The sequence below is a fragment of the Coenobita brevimanus genome, chromosome 95, assembly GCF_032717465.1.
Source record: "Coenobita brevimanus isolate Jiangsu-jjx chromosome 95, ASM3271746v2, whole genome shotgun sequence".
Classification (NCBI taxonomy): Eukaryota; Metazoa; Arthropoda; class Malacostraca; order Decapoda; family Coenobitidae; genus Coenobita; species Coenobita brevimanus.
The window spans coordinates 8,483,980-8,506,552 of record NC_137048.1 but is presented as its reverse complement, the minus strand read 5'-3'; the positions used below and the strand labels follow the sequence as shown (position 1 = coordinate 8,506,552).

Below are 22,573 nucleotides of genomic sequence, written 5' to 3'. Positions count from 1 at the left end.
GTGGAGTGACGTGGAGGGACAGGTTGACGAATGAAGAAGTGAAGGAACGCTGTGGGGTGGATGTGGATGTGGTTGAGAAGATTAGGAGAAATACACTGAGGTGGTTTGGACATGTGAAGAGAATGGAGAATGAAAGACTGACTAAGAGGGTGTATGTAGGTGAGGTCGAGGGAGGGAGCGGGAGGGGTAGACCGAGGATGAGGTGGAGGGATGGAGTTGAGAGGTATATGAGGGAGGGGGGAGTGAGTTGGGGGGAGGGTAGTCAAATGGTGGGTGACAGAGAGACTTGGAGGCGTTTTGTCTGCGGCCACCCTTTGCGGGATTAGGGCGTCGGGCTATAGATAGATAGATAGATAGCGCACTGATGAATGTATCATTTCTATTTTTTGCTTGAAAATTTTTTATCCTTTCCCCCCCACCGAGGATGTATTTTTCATTTTGGCTGAGTTAGGCAAAGTTCATTCATGTCTAGGAACATTATTCACCTTGAATATCGTGAGTTTTGATGGGTGAGTTACCGTAATGAGGCCATTTTCTGCGACGTACCACCTCTCGCCAGGTTGGGAAGGGTAACTAATATTTTCTTTGCCACACTGCTGTGCAAAAACTACTCAGTCAATCTGGATGAGTCTTACATCTTCGGGTGTGTAAATTCTTGCTCTTGAAATATATGCCATAAATTTTGACATTTACATTACCTGAAAAAACACCCTTTTTTTTTTGCAGTTCCGGGGGGAGGGAGGTGGTAGCAAATTGCAGACTTTTGGGATTAAGTCCTGTCATATAACTTTCATCACAGTATCCTATTAGCTTTTCTTTAAAAAAAAAAAAAAAAAAAAAATCATTCTTCTTACATTCTACGCTTTCAACCATCATCTACTGTATATGTCTGTTAATCTACAGGTAGGTGCCATAATCCTGGAAGGGGTGGCCATAAAATACCCCATCAATTCCTTTTTCGTTTTTCATTCCACCAGAATATCAGGATAGAATTAAGGTTTCTTCCTAGGCTGTACAACAACTGCAAGCAACATGAAGCAATTAAGTTATGACCACAACAGACTTAAGGGCACTGTGTTGTGCATTTACTGATAAGACATACTTGTGAAAATTTACTTCAACCCATGGATCTTCCCTGATCTTGCGCTGCAAAAACCCGTAGCTTTTCTCCTTTGCCTTACGACTCTTCTCTGTCTCCGGCTTCTCAAACCTGACGGTAACTTTCCTGGTTTTATCTTCCTCGTCCGAGTCTGTAGATATTGGGCAAATGGAAGATGTCAGTATGAATCTTACAATAAATTAACAATAATACCACATTCATCTCATTCATTATTAGGTTAACAAGGTGATAAATTATGGAAATGGCTGTTATTGTTCCTTAACCCAGGCCTGTCTGCCAAGCAAATCCGCTGACCACAAACAATCAGTATCAAGGTCCTTCTCCATGACAAGGTGCAAGACAATATAGTATGAAGAGGTTTGCCTCCTGGGTGTACACTGCAGCTGCCTCACCCCATCCAAGGTACACAGTGACACCATCACATGTAGACTCCCCATCAGAGTCTGTGGAAATGGTAAAAAGTACGAAACCTGAAGTAAGTCAGTTCAAGCTGCCTTTTTTAACAGCCAGTTTCTTCAAGATGGAAAAATAAATGGTACTGAAGACAGCCTGTTAACCCGTTAACTGCTCATGGCTGATTTTTGGAGGTGTCTGTGATGCTCAGACAGGGCTAAAACCGAAATTTCCCAAAGGACAAATTTTCCCTTAGGAATTAAGAGAATACATGCCAAAGTATATAGTAATGAAATATTAGCTCAATATTTACCATGCTAAAGCTGTGGAAGAACATCGAAGTGTCTGATACCATACTGGAACACACAATTTTCGTTCTCGTTTTTGAAGGCTCCAATATGATTGCATGCGTCAGCACCGTGGTGCTATATTTGACCTGCACCCCGCGAGGCCAGGGCTGTATTGAGCAGTCGCACTCGGAACAGCCCAGGTTGTAAGGAGCAGTTAACAGGTTAAATTGCCTGTAAACTGAATGTGGTAATATGACTGATGGAAGTGTGAATGCTTTGCAATAAGGTAGCGAGTGAGTTTGACGTACCTTCCAAAGGAATATATTAAAAGTGAATGTGAAGAAAAGTAAAATACAGTCATCCCTTAACATTCGCAGGGGTTAGGTAACAGAGACACCTGTGAATGTTAAAAATCCGCAGATATCTGCTGCCCCCCCTTAACCCCTTAACCGCGGGGTGTCACTTTCGTGACACTTGGGAGCAAGGGATCATACCGCGGGGCGTCACTTTTGTGATTCTGTGTTATTTTGAATTCGCCCGGGTTTTCAAGTGGTGGCTTGTATCATCTATCAGTACTGCCAATGTCCAACACTAGTCAGCACTCCTGATCTCATCTGTACTCCCATCCATTGTTGACAATTTAGCCATTTCTCCCTTACCTCCCATCCATTACCCTCTCCTCTCGCCTGCCCGGCCATGCTGTGCTAAGTAAATCTTCCCTGGAATTTTTCACTGATTTCATCCATTGAAATAAGCCCTATGCCCTATTCTTATACCAAATAATATATACAAGAAAGCAATAAGGTAAGTGAGAGCGCCATACACCTAGAATTGGCTAATTATCACCTGACAACACATCACGTGCACTCGTTCGCTAATTTTTGCTGTTTATTTCCCCTTGAAATATGCCGTATAATCTATTTTCATAATAAAAATATATATCAGAAAGGAAGGGAGAAGCCTAAGTGTACATTCACCTGGACTACCTAATTATTGCAGGTCACCACACTGTATTCTATGCTAAGTAAATCTTCCCTGGAATTTTCCACTGATTTCATCCATTGAAATAAGCCCTATGCCCTATTCTTAAACCAAATAATATATACAAAAAAGAAATAAGGTAAGTGAGAGTGCTATACACCTGGAATTGGCTAATTATCACCTGACAACACCTCACGTGCACTCGTTCGCTAATTTTCGCTGTTTATTTCCCCTTGAAATATGCCGCATAATCTCTTCTCGTAATAAATATACCTATAAGGAGGGAAGGGAGAAGCCTAAGTGATATTTACATTCACCTGGAATTACCTAATTTATTATGTATTGTCTTGAATTCCTGCCAATCATTTCATTGCTATATATTAGCAGGTCTCACAAGGCTGAAGTTGGCATTATTGCACTCACCCTAGCCAGGCCACCATTAGTTTACTGTCGTCTTTCAAGGTGAAAGTACGTCGGATTCGCGCCTGTCAATTTCTGCTGCTTTTTAGCCCCGTGCAAAGGACCCTGTGACCTATACCCCCTACTAAACCTCGTGTGGAAAGAGGTAAAGGGCTGACAAATGAGAGTAACTACGATCTTTCTGGTGAGTAAAACAGTGCAAGTGAAATGTAAATAATGTGTAAACAGCAAGTGAAAGCAATGAATGTAAATATAAGTGAACAGTGGAAAATAGTTTTATAAGTTACTGCAAGTGACATTGCCTATTACAGTGTATATAAAATAGAAATGTAAATAATGTAAATAAAATAGAGAATGTAAACAGAAATGTAAATGAGTAGTATTATAAGAATACGAGTATATATACTAGGAGTAATGAAAGTGAAAGTTTCACTCTAGCATGTATGAATACTATGAGTTATGAAAGTGAAGGTGAAAGTGACATTTACTCTCAACACTAGTATACAGGACGAGAAAGTGAATGCTACGTATTTTACTGAAAGAGAAATTGAATCCCTACAGTGACAATAAACTATTATTACTGAAGGAAACTTATGGATAAAGACTGTAGTTATATATGTTAGACAGTAATAGAAATATGAAGTGTGAGGAGTTTTATGAATAATAAATGACAGAACACCAGCGGCGAACGATCGCAAGTGGGAAGGTCATACGCCCTCGTAATTTTCATTGCTTTCACAGTGTTTATTTTGGGGAGTATGGATTCCAAACTATTTAAGAATCATAGAATAGTGTTTCCAGTGATAATATCAGGCTGTGGTAATCATATTACGGGTTGTCGGGAAGTGTAAAGTGGAGACTTCGTTACCCAACTTCAGAGGTCTCCACAAGTCCTACGGTACTCGACGAAGGCTCAACAAACATCCCAGGAGAAAGCTGAAGGTATGTGCCATATGCAAATATAATTTTAATATTCTAGGACAAATAACTGATTTTTGGCAAATATTTTTAGAGAGTCCGTCGGAGCGCAAATATGCCCGCGGGAGCCGCAAGTAAAAGCAAAACAAGCCCGCGGTTTAAGGGTTAAAAACACCTCTGGACCCCCCATTTCCTTATATAACTAATGAAAAACCCTATGTGCATGTTAACAACCACTTTATTTAATACAAGAACACTAAACAACTGCATTATTTAATAAAAGAACACTAAAAGTTAAAAATAATGAATAGTGTACTCCTACATGGCCTCTTCTGACTACTGTACTCATCCCAGCTCCCTCCTCCAGCCTCCCCATCACTGACACTGCCGACAACAAAAACAAATGTTCCGTGAGTACTGTAACAGCAACCCCCATTTCCCATGTACTGTACATCTTTACAAACAACAGTACAGTAATAAGGGCAAGAAAAGCTATAAAAACAGTTAAATTTCCACGTCACTGCATTCCACAACAGGAGGTGAAGCAGGGGTGGTGTTGGGTTTGAGAGGATACGGCACTACTGACAATAACAAAAATAAATATTTGTTGCAACTAAAGATAATCTCAATGTACATTTTTACAAACAATAAAGATGGCAAGCTATAAAAATAAAACGGCTAATAAAGCTATAAAAAGATTTAACCCTTTTCCCATGAAGGGAGGAGCGTCAATTCTGGCTGTGCATGCCTCCTTGGACAACGAGCATGAGCATGGGCATGGGCACGACCGGGGGGAAGGGGGGAGGTGGAAGTGGAGGTGGAGGAGGGCGAGAATGATGATTCACCTTAAACGGGAACTTCCTAGAGTGCTGCTGGATGGCTATGTTGACAACATACAGTTGCAGATCTCAGTCTCCCCACGTAGGAAGGGCCAGGTTGTAAAGAAATGGCTCTTGAGGTGCTTGGTTGTGGTGATGAGGGTCGTGGCAGAAAAGGACTGCGATGCATTTCTCGCAAGTCATGGTGAGATGCAGAAGCGGCATTTATGAAGTAGGTGACAGTCACAATCACCACTGTCTCCTTCGCTTTCCCCAGCTCAGGGCTTATCCACCTCTGTGTAAGAGGTGAAGGTGTCACTGTAATAGGCCATTCCCACCTCCTGAAGAAGAGGGAGGGCCTAATCAGATGTCCCAGAGCAGGTAGGGATCAGAGCACAAAGTGATAACTTTCCTCGTTTTCTGAGGAAGTTTCTCCACTTTCTGATGAACTACACAAAATAATGTCCAGTGCACGCCCAACGACACTATAACTGAGCGCTTTCCCAGTATCCTTCGGCAGAAGTTTGGCAGGGGTAGATGATGCAAGAAGGCCCCGTGCAGCAGGGACAGAATCAGACGAGGAGGATTCAGATCTCGCTCTACACCTTGCCATGGCACAGGACAGACTGAGGCACGCTATATGCAGTGGAGGGAATCTCTCTCTACCCTTCAGTGACGAGCTCAAATGGTGGCCACTTCAAACTGTGGCGCGAAAACATTTGTGGTTACTACTGACATCCAGCAGTCTCCATCCACCCCTTTTGCATTGCTCCACACCAACACCCAGAGGATAGGGGCTAAGGGACGATCACCTACAGGGGAAAAAAGGAATTGTCAAGATGAGCTCTATTTTGAAGGGTAGAATGGTTAGTATGGAGTTTTAAAGAGTTCTGCATGAAAGTGCTTTATGTCAATACTCTCACGAGGGAATGGAATCTGAGCCCATACTTATAAATACTAAGACTGCATCACGCCCGAGTGTGATGTTACGCAGTGAAGATGATTCCTTGCGTCTTGATGAGCCAGGAGCCATTCACCAGTCATCTTTCTCTGATCGTTCTTTTGCATATAGAGCCCCTAGATTATATAACAGATTGCCATTGTCCATAAGACAACTCTTTACTGTTGAATCCTTTAAGAGACAGCTGAAAGCCTGTCTTTTTTCAAAATGCTATGACCTGGAGAGAGGTACTATGACGGATGATTATAGGGTTTAGTTAATGCCACTTTCATGTATATATGATGTAGCTTGTATTATATACAAGAAATGTCACAATTCTTGTAATTGTAAAAGTAATGTATGTGTGTCGAGCGCTAGTGAATTCCCAAAAGGAAGAACTGGCGCTTTTGAGAAACAAAAGGCCAGATTATTATTATTATCATAAAGCCTCCAAAACGGTGGATGTCAGTCCTAAACATTTGAGAGCAAGTTGCAAATCCTGTGATTTGCCATAAGTCATAGCTAAAAACACCTCCCAAGATAGTATGGCGCATATGACGACTTATGGCTTGATCGTAACAGTAAACATGGCCACTGCTGCACTGTAACAACAAATTCCCCAGCATCAATCAATGTGTTTGCTGAGAGAAAGTGTTATCGGCGAACTTCATGATGCAGAACTGGACAAGAGATACTGCGTGAACTCGTTTCGTTTCGTTTTGTTTTTAAAGGCTCCAATATGCTTGCATGTGTCGGCCTTGGTCACCTAATGGCGGCTCTCCACGCTGCACGATCCATTGCAGCCTCCCTGTTCAGTCCCTTAACCCTAAGGTCACACTTAATGACCTCGTCCCATGTCTTTCTCGGTCTACCCCTCATAACCCCACCCCCAATATTAACACTTCTTACCTTCCTCACCCAATTATCATCCCACATCCTCTCCACATGTCCAAACCACCTCAATCTACCTCTCCTCATCACAACACCAATACACTCCAGTCCCATCCTACCTCTCAACTCTTCCATTGTAAACCCAGCCCCTCCAGGCCTTGGACACAGGGACGCACTGCACATCCACCTAATCATTGTCATTTCTGTACATCTGCGCCGGCGATTGTCTTCCTCCTTCACTGCCCAGGTCTCACTGCCATACAGCATTACACTCCTAACACATGCTGCTCCAGCCCCACCTCCAGCACACAACATGTCTCCCAAATAACAAAACTCTTCCACACACTCAAGAGATTCACCAGCAAGTTCAATCCTTTCACGTCTGATGATCTCCACCTGCTCACCCCGGCACGCCGTACACATAAAATCAGCATTATCTCGCAGTCTTTTCATGACTGATCTGATTTGAGCAACACTGATGAGATCCTCTTCAAGGAAGATGCAGCTCTGTAATAGTGATGACTTCGGACTTATACAACAGATATTAAGGAGGGTCATCACTAAAATGCTTGACTCTCTTTCATCAGCTGATGCACTTAAACAGTTATTAAAATTTCTATACACACTCCACATAAAGCTCTCAGGAACAAAGTTGAATTTTATATAGTTAGAACACCAATTTTCTGGCACCCAGATGGTCTGGCACCTCTTTTGATCTGGACAAAATTATGAGAGGACAACTGAAATTCCCATGTCTGCCAGACTAGTTTAACAGGCAGCCACAGGTAGTGTTGGGTGTTGCACATGATCACTTGGACTGCTTACAATGTATGTCTTGGTGGTGATACATGCATTTTTGTCTGATTCTTATCTCATTTTTCTAACATTTAGCCCTAGCTACTGCTTCTAAGAAAGATGAAAATGTCAGTGGTGGTGTCAAGCATAAACACCAGTTTATTTCAACAGTCAAATCTCCTTGATTGTGGATAATTACTCTGCCATTATAATGCAATGCTGAAACCCCTCAATAACCAAATAATAATAATGATGATAATAATAATAATAATAATAATAATGATAATCATAATCTGGTCTTTTGTTTTTCAAAAGTGCCAGTTCTTCCACTGGGAATTCACTAGCGCTCAACACACATATACATTATTTTTACAATAACAAGAATTTTGACATTTATCATATACAATACAAACTTCATCAGTAAAAAAATATGAAAGTGGCAATAATTAAACCCTATAATCATCCATCATTGTACTTCTCTCCAGGTCAAAGCATTGTGAAAAAAGAAAGGCTTTCAGCTGTCTCTTAAAGGATTCAACCTAAGAGAGTTGTCTCATGGACAATGGCAATCTATTACATAATCTATGGTAAGAACAATCAGAAAAAGATGACTGGCGAATGGCTCCAGGCTCAAGACACATGAAGTCATCTTCACGACAGCTATCTTCACAATACACCTTCACAATACAGCTATAAATGGGAATAAATGTTAAGTGGTTCAGGACCTATAGTAGGACTCGCCCACGTTTGCGGCTGTGGTGTTGTCCGCACCTGTGTACAGTGTTGCCACGTTTTCTATACCGTTATCTCTCTCTCTCTCTCTCTCTCTCTCCTGGCGGGAAATGTGAGCCACCCTGAGTACTTTTGATTCTTTTATAAGTTATTTATAATTGTGCTTTCATTTGTTAATTTGGTTTTGTTATATTTAGTGATGCCGACAATGCATTCAATGCATGCCCCTCTCCTGTCTCTCTCTCTCTCTCTCTCTCTCTCTCTCTCTCTCTCTCTCTCTCTCACCGACTGGGTGTGGAAGTGTTGCCGCTCGCGAGTGAATAATGTTTTTTTTTTTTTCTTCGGTATTGGCATATGCCTACTATTTTGTCCTACATATTAGCTTATGATTATAAATGTGATTATTCCTCGCCCTTAAAATTATGGTAAAAGCCGGTAAATGTGAGCATTTTTCCCTAGCAACATCTGTACAAGATATGCTTGGGTCTACGGAGGTACGTACTTTATCTTAGGCCAGTGTAAGTGTTGCCACTCACAAGAATTACATGAATTATTTCTTTTATTTTGGATATTGGCATATTTCTTCTTTTTTCAGGTCATTATCTTATATCCATAACTGTGATATTATTACCCACCCTAAAACTACGCTAAAAACTATTAAAAGTGACTACAATTTCTTTTAGCAACACTGTACAATATGTATGCCATGTTTCTGTGTTACTGTATAAATATTTTATGCATAATAAGATTACTGTTAATTCATCCATCAAAATACACAAGTGTAAGTTTTATTCATCTGAATTTATCGAATTTGTGATGCCTTGTACATAAATAGCTTCCGTTTCACATCGCAAGTTGGGGAAACGTGGCACCATTGTACACAGGTGCGGGCACACCACAGCCGCAAACGTGCGCAAGTCCTACTATACAAATTTACAAACGCTTTTTTGCCTGATACCCGATTAATAACCCCTTAATCCCTAAAAGACAGGTGTCCACATATGCTGTCCAAGGGTACTAGGGCCAAAAAGACGAGTTTCCACATATGTGGTCACGCCCCCCCCCACCCAACCCCCCTACCACCACACCCACACACCATCCACTCCCACCTTCACCCCCCCACCCTCTCCCCACAACCCCCCACCACCCTACCCCCAAACCCCCACTGATCCCAACTCCCCCCACCATCCCCCAATACCCTCCACAGCCCCTTACCACCCCTAACCCCCACCCTCCCACCACCCCTACCTTCCCTACCCCCACCCCCACCCCCACACCCCCCACAATCCCCAATCCTCCCAACTGCTTCCCCACCACCTCCCACTCCCACCACCATCCCCCCACCACCTACCACCCCCTATCCTCCACCCCCTACTGACATCCCCCTACCCCCACCACCCCAACCCCCTACCCTCGTCCACCTCCACCCTCATACCCCAAACCCCCACCCCCCCAAACCCCCCAAACCCCCCACACCCCCAAACAACCCCACCCCTCCAAACCCCACTGCCACCCCCACCCCCTCCCAAGCCCCCCACTTACCACCCCCAACCATCACCCACCACCTCCACTCTACCCCCAACCTCCACTCCCCACCTCCCCAAAGCACCCAGTCCCCATCCCCGCACCACCCCACAACCCCCACACCTCCTCCCCACAAATCCCCCGCCATATCTCATCCGCCGATTATGCCCATCCTAAGCGTATGTCAAAACATTATGATGCCCGTCTTTTAGGGGTTAAAAACTGGAGAGACTGGATCAGCAATGTTTACACCTTTTCTGCTACTCTCAATCATAAATCAAATGACCATTTTTCTCACGTTCCTCCCAACTAACTTTGTGGGGCAGCATTGTTATCAATGTACACTGTCTGTGAATACAAAATTCTCACAATGAACCATTCCTAACCATCGTTTAATCTTTTGTAAATATGACAGTTCTCATAACCATTTCTCATTCTTTTAGTAAGTTTCCATTTAATATTATGTTACCACTTCAGTTTATACTTACTTACTGCAACAGTCAAATCAGAAGCTTATTTCCATCACTGGTATCTACCAAGAAACTTTACAATTGAGTGTGGAGTGCATAAAGCATTATTACATTTCAGGGCTACTTGCATATGGAAGCCAGTCACCACGAGGCAAGCCATTACCAAAGTAACCACCATGTAGCTACCCAGTGACCTACCACACTGGCCGCCTGTTCCTTCACATATAATTTTCACTCACCTGTCTGGTCACAATGGTGTAGTAACAGCTATTTGGGGAGATTTGATGCAGTAAGATATTTTCATTACACTAAAAACAAAAACAATAAAGCAGGATAAGGCAGAACTGTTGAAAAAACTGGACCATGGTGTTCCCATGTAGAAGCTGTGTGACACATATGGTACTGATTCACCACCTGGTAATAACATAAAGCAGCAAAGGGGAAAAGTTACTGACATTGTATGCAGACAGTGGTTTGGAGAAGCAAATGAACATTAGGAAAACTAGAGAAAAAGGTATGAGTAGTGAGCAAGACTGAGTGATGATGGAATGGTTTTGACAACAAGAGAGTGATGAAGTGGGCATGCCAGGTTGTTTGTTAAAGCCAGGCTCAGTTGTTCCATAAAGAATTTAAAACAGAACATGGGTGTGATTACACTGAACAATGGGTCAGAAGTGTATTGTTAAGTTATATGTGACCACCATTGGTCTCTGCTGAATATGTGCCATATGTGGCCTCAGTTACTCTGGCAAAAAGCTCATCTGACAAGGCACTGGAACCAACGGTGCTGGAAAACTGGTGCTGCACCTTTATCAGTGTAAGCATTTTAATCGTTTCCATGCAAGGAGAAAGCACCACTCATTATAAAAAGAGAGGTGCAAAAAGTAAAGTGAGAACATTAAAAAGAGATGGACAAAAAGTATAGTGAGGACATTGAGGACCAAGATGCAGCAAAGTGAAGAGGAAGGCATGGAGAGGGGGATGGAGGAACAGACAGAGGGAGATTAGGGGAGAGGTGAGGTGAGGTGACGCGAAAAAACAGGTCGTACTCTACACTTTTAAGTATAGCTGCAAATTAATACGTTCTATAACTGATTTTTTATCAGTGAAATTTTACCACATAATCTTAACACCATCATACTTTTGGAGTTCTTGCTACATCTCTTCTCTGCCATGTTTTGTAAAATTTCAACATTTTCACACACATCAACTGATACATATGGCACATCATTAACTCAACAGCCTACGACTTCAACCTAACCCTCGAGTTCATGACAATGACTTACTGCTTACATCTGATCATGATTTCTCTTTAGTTTAAGAAACCTTTATGATCAACTTTTTATATTGCTACAGCACCTGACCAGTAGGTGACAGGGAGTTTTCTACGCTGCAAGCTGTAGCAGTGAATTTCTAGGAACAGACGAAGCATACAGATGATGGATAAAGCAAATAATACTGAAATTTTTTATAGAAGAAGGGAAGGACGGAAAGAAGGAGTAGATGCAAAGAGAATGGAAATGTTAGAAGAGGATGAGAAAAAGGCAGAGTATAAGAGAGAAGTGGAGGAACGACTGGGTAAATATGAATTGGAGCAGATGGGGGACGTGGAAGGTGTGTAGAGGATATTTACAGAAGAAATATGTGCAGCATGTGATGTGGTGTGTGGGATGAAGAGAAGACGGAGGGGTGTGCAAGGAACAACGTGGTGGAATGAAGAGGTAAGACAGGCTGTGGCACAAAAGAAGAAAGCATACAATGAATGGATGAGAAATAGGGGCTTGGAAGAAGTTGAGAGGTGGAAGAGAGAGTTATATGCAGAAAGAAAGAGAGAGGTGAAAAGATAAGTAAGAGAGAGTAAGAAGAGAGCGGATGAGGAATTTGAAAGGAACTTGAGTGTCAAGTGGAGGGACTGTAAGAATATGTTCTAGAAAGAGGTGAAAAGAGTAAGACAGGGTGGAAGTGAAGTTAGCAGGGGAGTGAAAGATAAAAATTGTAGATTACCAGTGGAGAAGGAAGAAAAAGTGAGTAGATGGAGAGAACACTTTAAGGAATTGTTGAACATAGAGGATGGAAGTAATGCGAGTATAAGTGGCTGGCGAATGGCTGGGAGGAGGAGGGAGGTGAGAAGACAGGAAGAAATCAGTAGGATAGAAGTTGTGGAAGCAATGAAGAAAGTTAAATTGGGGAAAGCCCCAGGAACTGATGGAGTGTGTGGTGAAATGCTGAAGCATGGGAGAGAGATAGTAGTAAATGGGAAGTGGAAAATGTGCAGATTGGCCTGGGAGGAAGGTAGAGTCCCAGAGGAATGGAAGTCAGGTATAATTATTCCCTTGTACAAAGGAAAAGGGGAAAAAGAAGTGTGTGGTAATCATAGGGGCATCTGTCTTCCTAGTGTAATAGGAAAAGTGTATGGTAGGATACTTATTGACAGAGTTAGAGAAAGAACAGAAGAATTTGTTGGAGAAGAACAGGGAGGCTTTAGGAAGGGAAGAGGTTGTGTAGATCAAATATTCATTCTTAGATCTTTAGTGGAAAAGTTTCTAGAGAAGGGAAAGAAGTTGTATGCGGTTTTCATGGATTTGGAGAAAGCATATAACAGGGTGGATAGACAAGGATTGTGGAAAGTATTAAGAATATATGGAGTAGATGGGAAGTTGTTGAATGCTGTGAAGAGTATGTATGATGGTGCTAAGGCTGCAGTGCATGTGGATGATGAACTGAGTGAATTTTTCTCTTTGAAGGTTGGGTTGAAACAGGGATGTGTCATGTCTCCATGGTTGTTCAATCTGTACATGGATGGGGTAATATAAGAGGTACAAGGTAGGGTAGTGGATGTTGGAGTGGCCCTGGTGAGAGAGGGTAGGGTTTGGAAACTCCCTGCACTGTTGTTTGCAGATGATACTGTGTTGTTGAGTGAAGACAAAGGGGAGCTGCAAGGCTTGGTGGATGAGTTTGGGAGTGTGTGTAAGAAACGGAATCTAAAGGTGAATGTAGGGAAGAGTAAAGTGATGGTCTTTGAGAGAGGTGAAGTCAGTGAATGTACAGCGAGGTTGGATGGTGAGGAATTGGAAAATGTGAGTACGTTTAAGTACTTGGGTAGTGTGATGAGTAAGGATTGAGGTTTGGAGGGTGAAGTGCTTGAAAGGGTACAGCAGGGAAGAAAGGTTGCTGGTTCTTTGAAAGCAGTGATAAGAAACAGGGAAGTGAGCATGGAAGTGAAAAAGTTACTACATGACACTATTGTGATACCAACTCAAACGTATGAAAGTGAAGCTTGGACGTTGTTGGAAGGACACAAGTCAAGAGTGAGAGCAGTGGAAATGAGTTATTTAACCCCTTAACCGCGGGGCGTCACTTTCGTGACGCTTGGGAGCAAGGGATCATACCGCGGGGCGTCGCTTTTGTGATTCTGTGTTATTTTGAATTCACCCGGGCTTTCAAGTGGGGGCTTGTATCATCTATCAGTACTGACAATGTCCAACACTAGTCAGCACTCCTAATCTCATCTGTACTCCCATCCATTGTTGACAATTTAGCCATTTCTCCCCGTTCTTGACTCCCCTCCCTACCCCCCCTCCATTACCCTATCCTCTCGCCTGCCCGGCCATGCTACGCTAAGTAAATCTTCCCTGGAATTTTTCACTGATTTCATCCATTGAAATAAGCCCTATGTCCTATTCTTATACCAAATAATATATACAAGAAAGAAATCAGGTAAGTGAGAGTGCCATACACCTGGAATTGGCTAATTATCACCTGACAACACCTCACGTGCACTCGTTCGCTAATTTTCGCTGTTTTTTTCCCCTTGAAATATGCCCTATAATCTATTTTCGTAATAAATATACATGTAAGGAGAGAATGGAGAAGCCTAAGTGATATTTACATTCACCTGGAACTACCTAATTTATAATGTATTGTCTAGATTTCCTGCCAATCATATCAGTGCTACACAAAGCTGTTTCAAGATTTAACATTGGTAGCTCTGATTATATATCTCCTAAGTAGGCCTCTAATCTATTTTCGTAATAAATATACCTGTAAGGAGGGAAGGGAGAACCCTAAATGATATTTACATTCACCTGGAACTACCAAATTTATAATGTATTGTCTAGATTTCCTGCCAATCATATCAGTGCTAGACTTAGCTGTTTCAAGAAGTAATATTGGTAACTCTGAATAACCCCTAAAGCAGGCCTCTAGGCTAGCTGGCCTGGCAACTGCGTTATCAGTGTAGTCTCATCTTCCGAAGTGAGAGGACGTATGTTTCATCTTGCTGACTTCAAGGCCTTTTTTCACCCCCATGCAAATGGCTCTGTGACCTTTACCCCCTACTAAACCTCGTGTGGAAAGAGGTAAAGGGCTGACAATTGATAAAAGAGTGACTACGATCTTTCTATTGAGTAAAACAGTGCAAGTGGAATTGTAAATAATGTGTAAATAATGTGTAAACAGCAAGTGAAAGTAATGAATGTAAATATACGTGAACAATGGAAAATAGTTTTATAAGTTATTTCAAGTGACAGTGCATAACACTGTAAATAAAATAGAAATGTAAATAACGTAAATAAAATAGAGAACGTAAATAGAAATGTAAATGAGTAGTATTATAAGAATACGAGTATATACCCTAGGAGTAATGAAAGTGAAAGTTTCACTCTAGCATGTCTGAATGCTATGAGTTATGAGAGTGAAGATGAAAGTGACATTCACTCTCAATGCCAGTATACAGGACGAGAAAGTGAATGCTACGTATTTTACTGAAAGAAATTGAATCCCTACAGTGACAATAAACTAATACTACTGAAGGAAACTTATGGATAAAGACTGTAGATATATATAAGTGTTATATAGTAATAGAAATATAAAGTGTGAGGGGTTTTATGAATAATAAATGACAGACTACCATGAGCGAACTAGTGCCAGTGCGACGATCAGACGCGCTCGTAATTTCCATTGCTTTCACAGTGTTTTTTTTTTGAGTATGGATCCCAAACTACTTGAAAATTGTAGAATAGTGTTTATAGTGTTTGTATCTGGCTGTGGTAATCATATTACGGGTTGTTGGGAAGTGTAAAGTGGAGACTTCGTTACCCTACTTCAGAGGTCTCCACAAGTCCTACGGTAACCGACGAAGGCTCAACAATCATTCCAGGAGAAAGCTGAAGGTATGTGCCATAAGCATATGTAATTTTATTATTCTAGGACTAATAACTCATTTTTGGCAAATATTTTTTGAGAGTCTGTCGGAGCCCAAATAACCCCGCGGCACACGCAAGTAATTGGTAAACAAGCCCGCGGTGTAGGGGTTAAGAGGAGCCTGTGGAGTCACATGGAGAGACAGGCTGACAAATGAGGATATAAAGAAGCGTTGTGGTGTGGATGTGGATGTGATAGGAAGCGTTAGGAGGAATACACTGTGGTTGTTTGGCCATGTGGAGAGGATGGAGTGTGAAAGACTGATGAAGAGAGTGTATGTGAGTGAGGTGGAGGGGGGAAGATGGAGGAGGAGGCCGAGGATGAGATGGAGGGATGGGGTGGAGAGGTATATGAGAGAGGAGGGTGTGAGTTGAGAGCAGGGCAGTGAAATGGCGGGGGGACAGGACGATGTGGAGGTGATTTGTTTGTGGCCACCCCGAACGGGATTGAAGCATCTGGCAATAGATAGATAGATGATTACCATGGAATGGAACGAGGAGCAATAAGAGTGAGATGTGGAAATACTGAGAGGATAAAAATAAATGAAATGAGATGGTCTATCCACCTATTGCCAGACACCTAAATCCCATATGGGGTGGCCACAAACACATTGCCTCCACGTCATCCTGTCCCCCACCATTTCACTGCCCTGCTTCCAGCTCACACCCCCCTCCCTCATTGTCAGTCTGTCTCTCCATGTGACTCCACAGGCTCCTCTCAAATAACTCATTTTCACTGCTCTCATTCTTGACTTGTGTCCCTCCATCAAGGTCCAAGCTTCACTTCCAAACATTAGAGCTGGTATAACAATACTGTCCCGTAGTAACTTTTTCACTTCCATGCTCACTTCCCTGTTCCTTATCACTGCTTTCAAGGAACCAGCAACCTTTCTTCCTTGTTGTACCCTTTCAAGCACTTCACCCTCCAAACTTCCATCCTTACTCATCACACTACTCAAGTACTTAAACATACTCATATTTTCCATTTCCTCCCCATCCAACCTCACTGTACATTCACTGACCGCTTCTTTCGAAGACCATCACTTTACTCTTCCCCACATTCACCTTTAGACTCCGTTTCTTACACACTCTCCCAAACTCATCCACCAAGCCTTGCAGCTCCCCTACATCTCCACTTAACAACATAGTATCATCTGCAAACAACAGTACAGGGAGTTCCCAAACACTGCCTTTTTTCATTAGGGCCACTCCAACATCCACTGCCCTACCTTTTATCTCCTTTATAACCTCATCCATATATAGACTGAACAACCATGGAGACATGACACATCCCTGTTTCAATCCAACCTTCAAAGAGAAAAATTCACTCCGTTCACTATTTACACACACTGCAGCCCTAGCCCCCTCATACATACTCTTCACAGCATTCAACAACTTCCCATCTACTCCATATATTCTTAATACTTTCCACAATCCTTGTCTATCCATCATGTCATATGCTTTCTCCAAATCCAAGAAAGCCACATACAACTTCTTTCCCTTCTCTAGAAACTTTTCCACTAAAGATCTAAGAATGAATATCTGATCTACACAATCTCTTCCCTTCCTAAAACCTCCCTGTTCTTCTCCAACTAATTCCTCTGTTATTTCCCTTACTCTGTCAATAAGTATCCTACCATACACTTTTCCTATTACACTAAGAAGTCAAATGCCCCTGTGATTACCACACACTTCTTTTTCCCCTTTTCCTTTGTACAAGGGAATAATTATATCTGACTTCCAATCCTCCAGGACTCTACTTCCTCCCAGGCCAATCTGTACATCTTCCACATCCAATCTACTACTATCCCTCCCCCATGCTTCAGCATTTCACCACACACTCCATCAACTCCTGGGGCTTTCCCCATATTGACTTTCTTCATTGCTTCTACAATTTCCATCCTACTGATTTCCTCCTGTCTTCTCACATCCCTCCTTCTCCCAGCCATTCCCCAGCCAATTATACTCGCATTACTTTCATTCTGTATGTTCAGCAATTCATTAAAGTGTTCTCTCCATCTGTTCACTCTTTCTCCCTTCTCCACTAGTAATCTACCGTTTTTATCTTTCACTCACCAACAAACTTCTTTGGCACCTTGTCTAACTCTCTTCACCTCTATTCAGAATATTTTCTTACATTCCTTCCATTTCACACTCAAATTCCTACCTAACTCCTCATCCACTCTCTTGTTACTCTCTCTCACTAATCTTTTCACCTCGCTCTTCCTCTCTACATATAACTCTCTCTTCCATTGCTAACTTCTTCCACACCCCTATTATTCATCCATTCACTATATGTTTTCTTCTTTTGTGCCACAGCCTGTCTCACCTCTTCATTCCACCATGCTGTTCCTTGCATCCCCTTTCATCTTCTCTTCACCCCACACACCACCTCACATGCTGCACATATTTCTTCTGTAAATATCTTGCACACATCTTCCATGTCCTCCATCTGCTCCAATCCATATTTACCCAATCGCTCCTCCACTTCTCTCTTATACTCTGCCTTTTTCTCATTCTCTTGTAACCTTTCCACTCTCCTTGCATCTGCTCCTTCCTCCCATCCTTCCCTTCTTCTATTTCTCCATTTACTTGAACCTTGATTCTGACCACCACTTGGTGGTGGTCAGAAAGTCCATTCCCCCAACCTCTATATACTCTTGCATCCATTACACACCATCGCATCCTTTCATCCACACACACAATCAATCATTGCCTTTCTTTCATTCAGTTCACCACAAATTCACATACAAGAATTAAAATAAATTGGGTTCAACACAAAGATTGTGAAAGCGACATCAAGTGTTATGTTGGTAAAGACAGACCTTATGTGGTAAGGATGAAGAGAGAGGAGCAAAAACTCGGCGAGAAAGAAAGATAAGACGAAGAGTGTCTGAGAGAGTGAGAGAGTTATGTGAGGATGAAGTAGTCTGGAGGCAGTTCTGTTATGGCCATGCAATGGAGATGTATAAAAGCCTGCATTCCTAGTACGGTAACTCTTTTAATTTAGTGGAAATGTCTGGCCTTCAAACAGCTTGAAGACCAAGTTGAAATCTCAGTCAGAACAAGAACAATGGATAATTTTTGGAGTTTCACTTATTACAATTGCTTGAGGTGGTGCTGGACGTGAGAATGGCTGTATGTTTCAAATGCTGGTGTTCTTAAATGAACTGCCAGCATCCGTGTCCTTGCATCCTGAGGAAGGGCTGTAGGTTTCACTTCCCAGCATCCATGACAGTGGCCTCCAATATCACACTGCCAAATGTAAGCATTAGGGCTGCAAAGGTGGGGAAAGTTTCCAGGAATTTGGGAAACTTTTCAGGAATATTTACAGGAATTTATTAAAAGATGGAATTTTGGCAATTTTTGGAAATTTTCTGATAATTCTCTTTAGTTCTTTATTTCAAGCAAACTGACCTCTTCGAAGTTACTTTTTAATGGAAAAAAAAAGATATCCATGAATTTAATCATCATCATCACCATCCGGACCTCCTTTTCCACCCTAGGGCAGGGTGAGAAGTTGCAACGTCCAGACAGCCAAGTTTGCACAATCCAATGAGCCATGTTTCCATTCACTAATTATCCAAGCTCCTAGAATCCTGGCTCTATCTGATATGCCAAAAACTTTCACCACATTCTGTAGCTTATAAACGGATCCGATAGAGTCAATGCGGATGCTGTCACGTTAAAATGGGATGCCAAATCCCTGATCATGCACTTCTTCTAAAAAAATTAATCCAGCCAACTTGATCAATTGTCAGTTCCCTAGCCTCATCGATTCACTTCCATACCTCTCTTCCTCACACACTCATCCACCATATCCCTTCATCTTCTCCTTGGCCTACCTTGCCTCCTCCCTCCTTCAGAGTCACTCAGATATACCTCTTTTACCGCTCTATCATTATACATTCCCTCACATGACCATACCATCTCAGTACAATCTCTTCAATTCTAGTGTCCACAAACTTCCTCACTCTGAATCTTTCACGAATAACATTACTGTACACTGTGTCCTATCCACTCTGCGTACTCCACATACATTCCTCGGCAGTACCACCTCCACTGTTCTCACTCTTGACTTTTTTCATGTCACACCATACTCTCATGTCCTTATGTTAAGGTTGGCACTAACACTCTTTCATGTAAGCCTCGCGCAGCTGCAACACTCAAGCCTGTTTCTTATCAAGGCTTTCATAGCACCAACTATTTTCATTCTTTGTGTCACTATACTTTCCACTTCTTTTGCACATTTTCCTCTCTTTTTTATCACTGTACCCAGGTACAGTACTTGAACTCTTTCACCAATTCCAGTCTCTCTCCTACCACTGTAAAATTACACTGGGAGTCACCTTCTCTTTTGATTACCATCACTTTACTCTTTTCTACATTTTCTCTCATGGGATGACGCTCACAGACATCAGCAAAACTCTGCAGTAGTCAACCATGTTCTTGTCTGGTATTTGCAAGTAGCATCATCAGCATACAACAAAACTGAGATATTTCATCCGTCATCATTCATTACCAAGTCCATCCCTCTCTCCATTACTTGTGTTTTTTTACTTCTCTCATCACTCCATCCATATATACAGTATACTGAACAACCATGGGGACATCACACAACCTTGTGGCATGACCACACAGATCGTGAACCATTTACTTAGATGACCATTTACCCTTACACATACTTCACTACCATCATAAAACTGACAGCACCTAGTAGCTTACCATCTACACCGTACATGCACAATAACTTCCACGCTCCTTCTCTGTCTATTTCGTCATATGCTTTTTCCAGTCCCATAAATGCCATAAACACCTAATAGTCCTTATCACATGGCTTCTCCACTATCTGTTTCACTACAAATATTTGATCCACATATCCTCTGCCACTCCTAACACCATCCAGTTCATCACTCACTAAAACTTCTGATATTTCTCTCACTTTCCCTATGATAATTCTTCCAAATTCCTTCCCTACAACACTCAATAAACTTATGCCACAATCATTCATGCACTTGCTTCACTCACCTTTACTTTTGTACAGGATTACAATCACAGTCTTTAAATCATCCACCAATCCATTCATCATCTAATCCTGTGTTGCCCCATGAGGAGCCTAGGGCTAGACAAGTAGGTTCTGACATTTAAGATGAGAGTGACCAGCCTCAGTCATCATAATGTAAGAAAACTGCTGAGAGTTTTGTTATTCAAAACTCATAACTCTACCAATATCCAACAACTATGCAGTAGACTATAGCACCAGTCGAGCAGGGCAGCACTCACAAGGTGGATGAAAGCTGATGACAGGGAGAGCTGGAGTTCCCGTTTCATCAGCCAACGGGACTAGTTCATGACCATCCCCCCCTTTGCCATACTTATTCAGCGTTTCAGTAACACAGAGGGTAGGCCAGCATGCCCTCTGACACAAGTTTCTCTAACTGTCAACACCAAACTACATGCACATTACACACTACACTTCCTTTTCAAAATTTACAACACAAAATTAAAATGGTGTCTAATAACCAAGCCTCAAAGTCCCCGGGGAGGGGACCATAAATACCCCCACCTTCTGACCCTCTCCTTGTGACGACTCAACAAGCTGCCCTGAATCACTGTCTGACTCACTTCTTCACTTCTGCAACATTTGCAGCCTTTCCTCTAACTTTCTCTCTGTTGAGCATCACCTCTCCTCTAAACCTCACTCTCTCTTCTTAACTGAGACTCATCTGACTAAGGCAACTGATAGCAAACCCTTTTCTGTATCCTCCTACTTTCCCTATACTCATTTCAAAGCAAATGGTGAATGTTGTGTATATGTACGCAACGACTTATCTTGATCTTGTACTCCTGAACTTGACTCTTCTGAAATCTCTATCCTGTGGCTTTGGCTTTCCTGTCATTCTCTGACTAAATATATCTGCTCTATTTACTTGTCCCCTAATTCTACTGACTATGAAAAATTCTTCGACTATCTTACTTCTCCAATGGAACGCAACCAGTCCATTTCTCCTTTCTCTGAAATCTCCATTGCAGAAGATTTCAAGGTTCACCACCAACTTTGGCTCTCCTCTCCTCTCACTGATCCACCTGGTGAACAAGCCAACATCTTTTCTATCCTTAATGACCTACAACAGCTTGTACAGCACCCTACCCATATCCCTGACCACCTTCGAGAGAGCTTCAACATACTTGACCTCTTCCTTACAACTAATCCTGCTGCTTACACTGCTAATCTTTCCTCTCCATTGAGCTCCTCCAATAACAACCTTATTACCTTAGCCTGTCTTATCGCTCCAATACAGACCGTGGACCCTCCAAAGAAATGTCAACTGGGACACTTTGGAGCTGCTGATTGGGAGGCCCTCAGGCAGTACGTCTTTGATTTTCCCTAGAACGATTATTATTTCCATGACTGGGGGCCATCTAAGTGTGCCATGCACATTACTGGGGGTATTCTCTCAGGCATGGAAGCATACATTCTTTTTTCATATCCTCTGACTAATGCAAAAAAAAAAAAATGTTTAATCACGCTTATTCTAATGCTGTCCGCAACAAGGAGAAGGCCTACAAAAGGTACTGGAGCCAACCCACCCATGACTCATATCTTTTTTATGTTTCTGCCCAAAATCGTGCTAAGTCTAATCATCGCTCCTGCTAAGAATAATGCCATCCATACTAAATGCTCTCAACTCTCTGACTCAAATTCTTCCCACTCCTTCTGGCACCTTGCGAAAAACCTTTCTAACAACTTTATTTCATCATCCTTCCCTCCTCGTTTATACTCTGATGGCTCTGTAGCTATTTCCTCTACTGATACAAATCTCTTTGCTCAGATTTTCTCCTCCAATTCCACCTTAGACGATTCTGGTGCTGTTCCTACATCACTTCCCCCTCTGACTCTCTATGGCTGACATTAAAATTTCTTCAACTGATGTATTTTCTGTCATCACTGGTCTCAATACTAACAAGGTATATGGGCCTGATGGGGTTCCTTCTGCTGTCCCCAAGAACTGAGCTTCTGTGCTTACAACCTGCCTAGGTAAACTCTTTTGCCTTTGTCTATCAACTTTTACCTTTCCT

At 42.2% G+C, this 22,573-nt stretch overlaps 1 protein-coding gene across 2 annotated transcripts in view; it reads right to left on the bottom strand.

Annotated features, from left to right (window-relative positions):
* The window catches only part of Polr3E (RNA polymerase III subunit E), a 187,686-nt gene that overhangs the window by 86,503 nt on the left and 78,610 nt on the right, over window positions 1-22,573 (bottom strand). For both annotated transcript variants that reach the window (XM_080282857.1, XM_080282858.1), the window contains exon 5: window positions 1,103-1,250. In XM_080282857.1, the coding sequence (XP_080138983.1) occupies window positions 1,103-1,250 (148 nt within the window). The remainder of the gene's footprint in view (window positions 1-1,102; window positions 1,251-22,573) is intronic.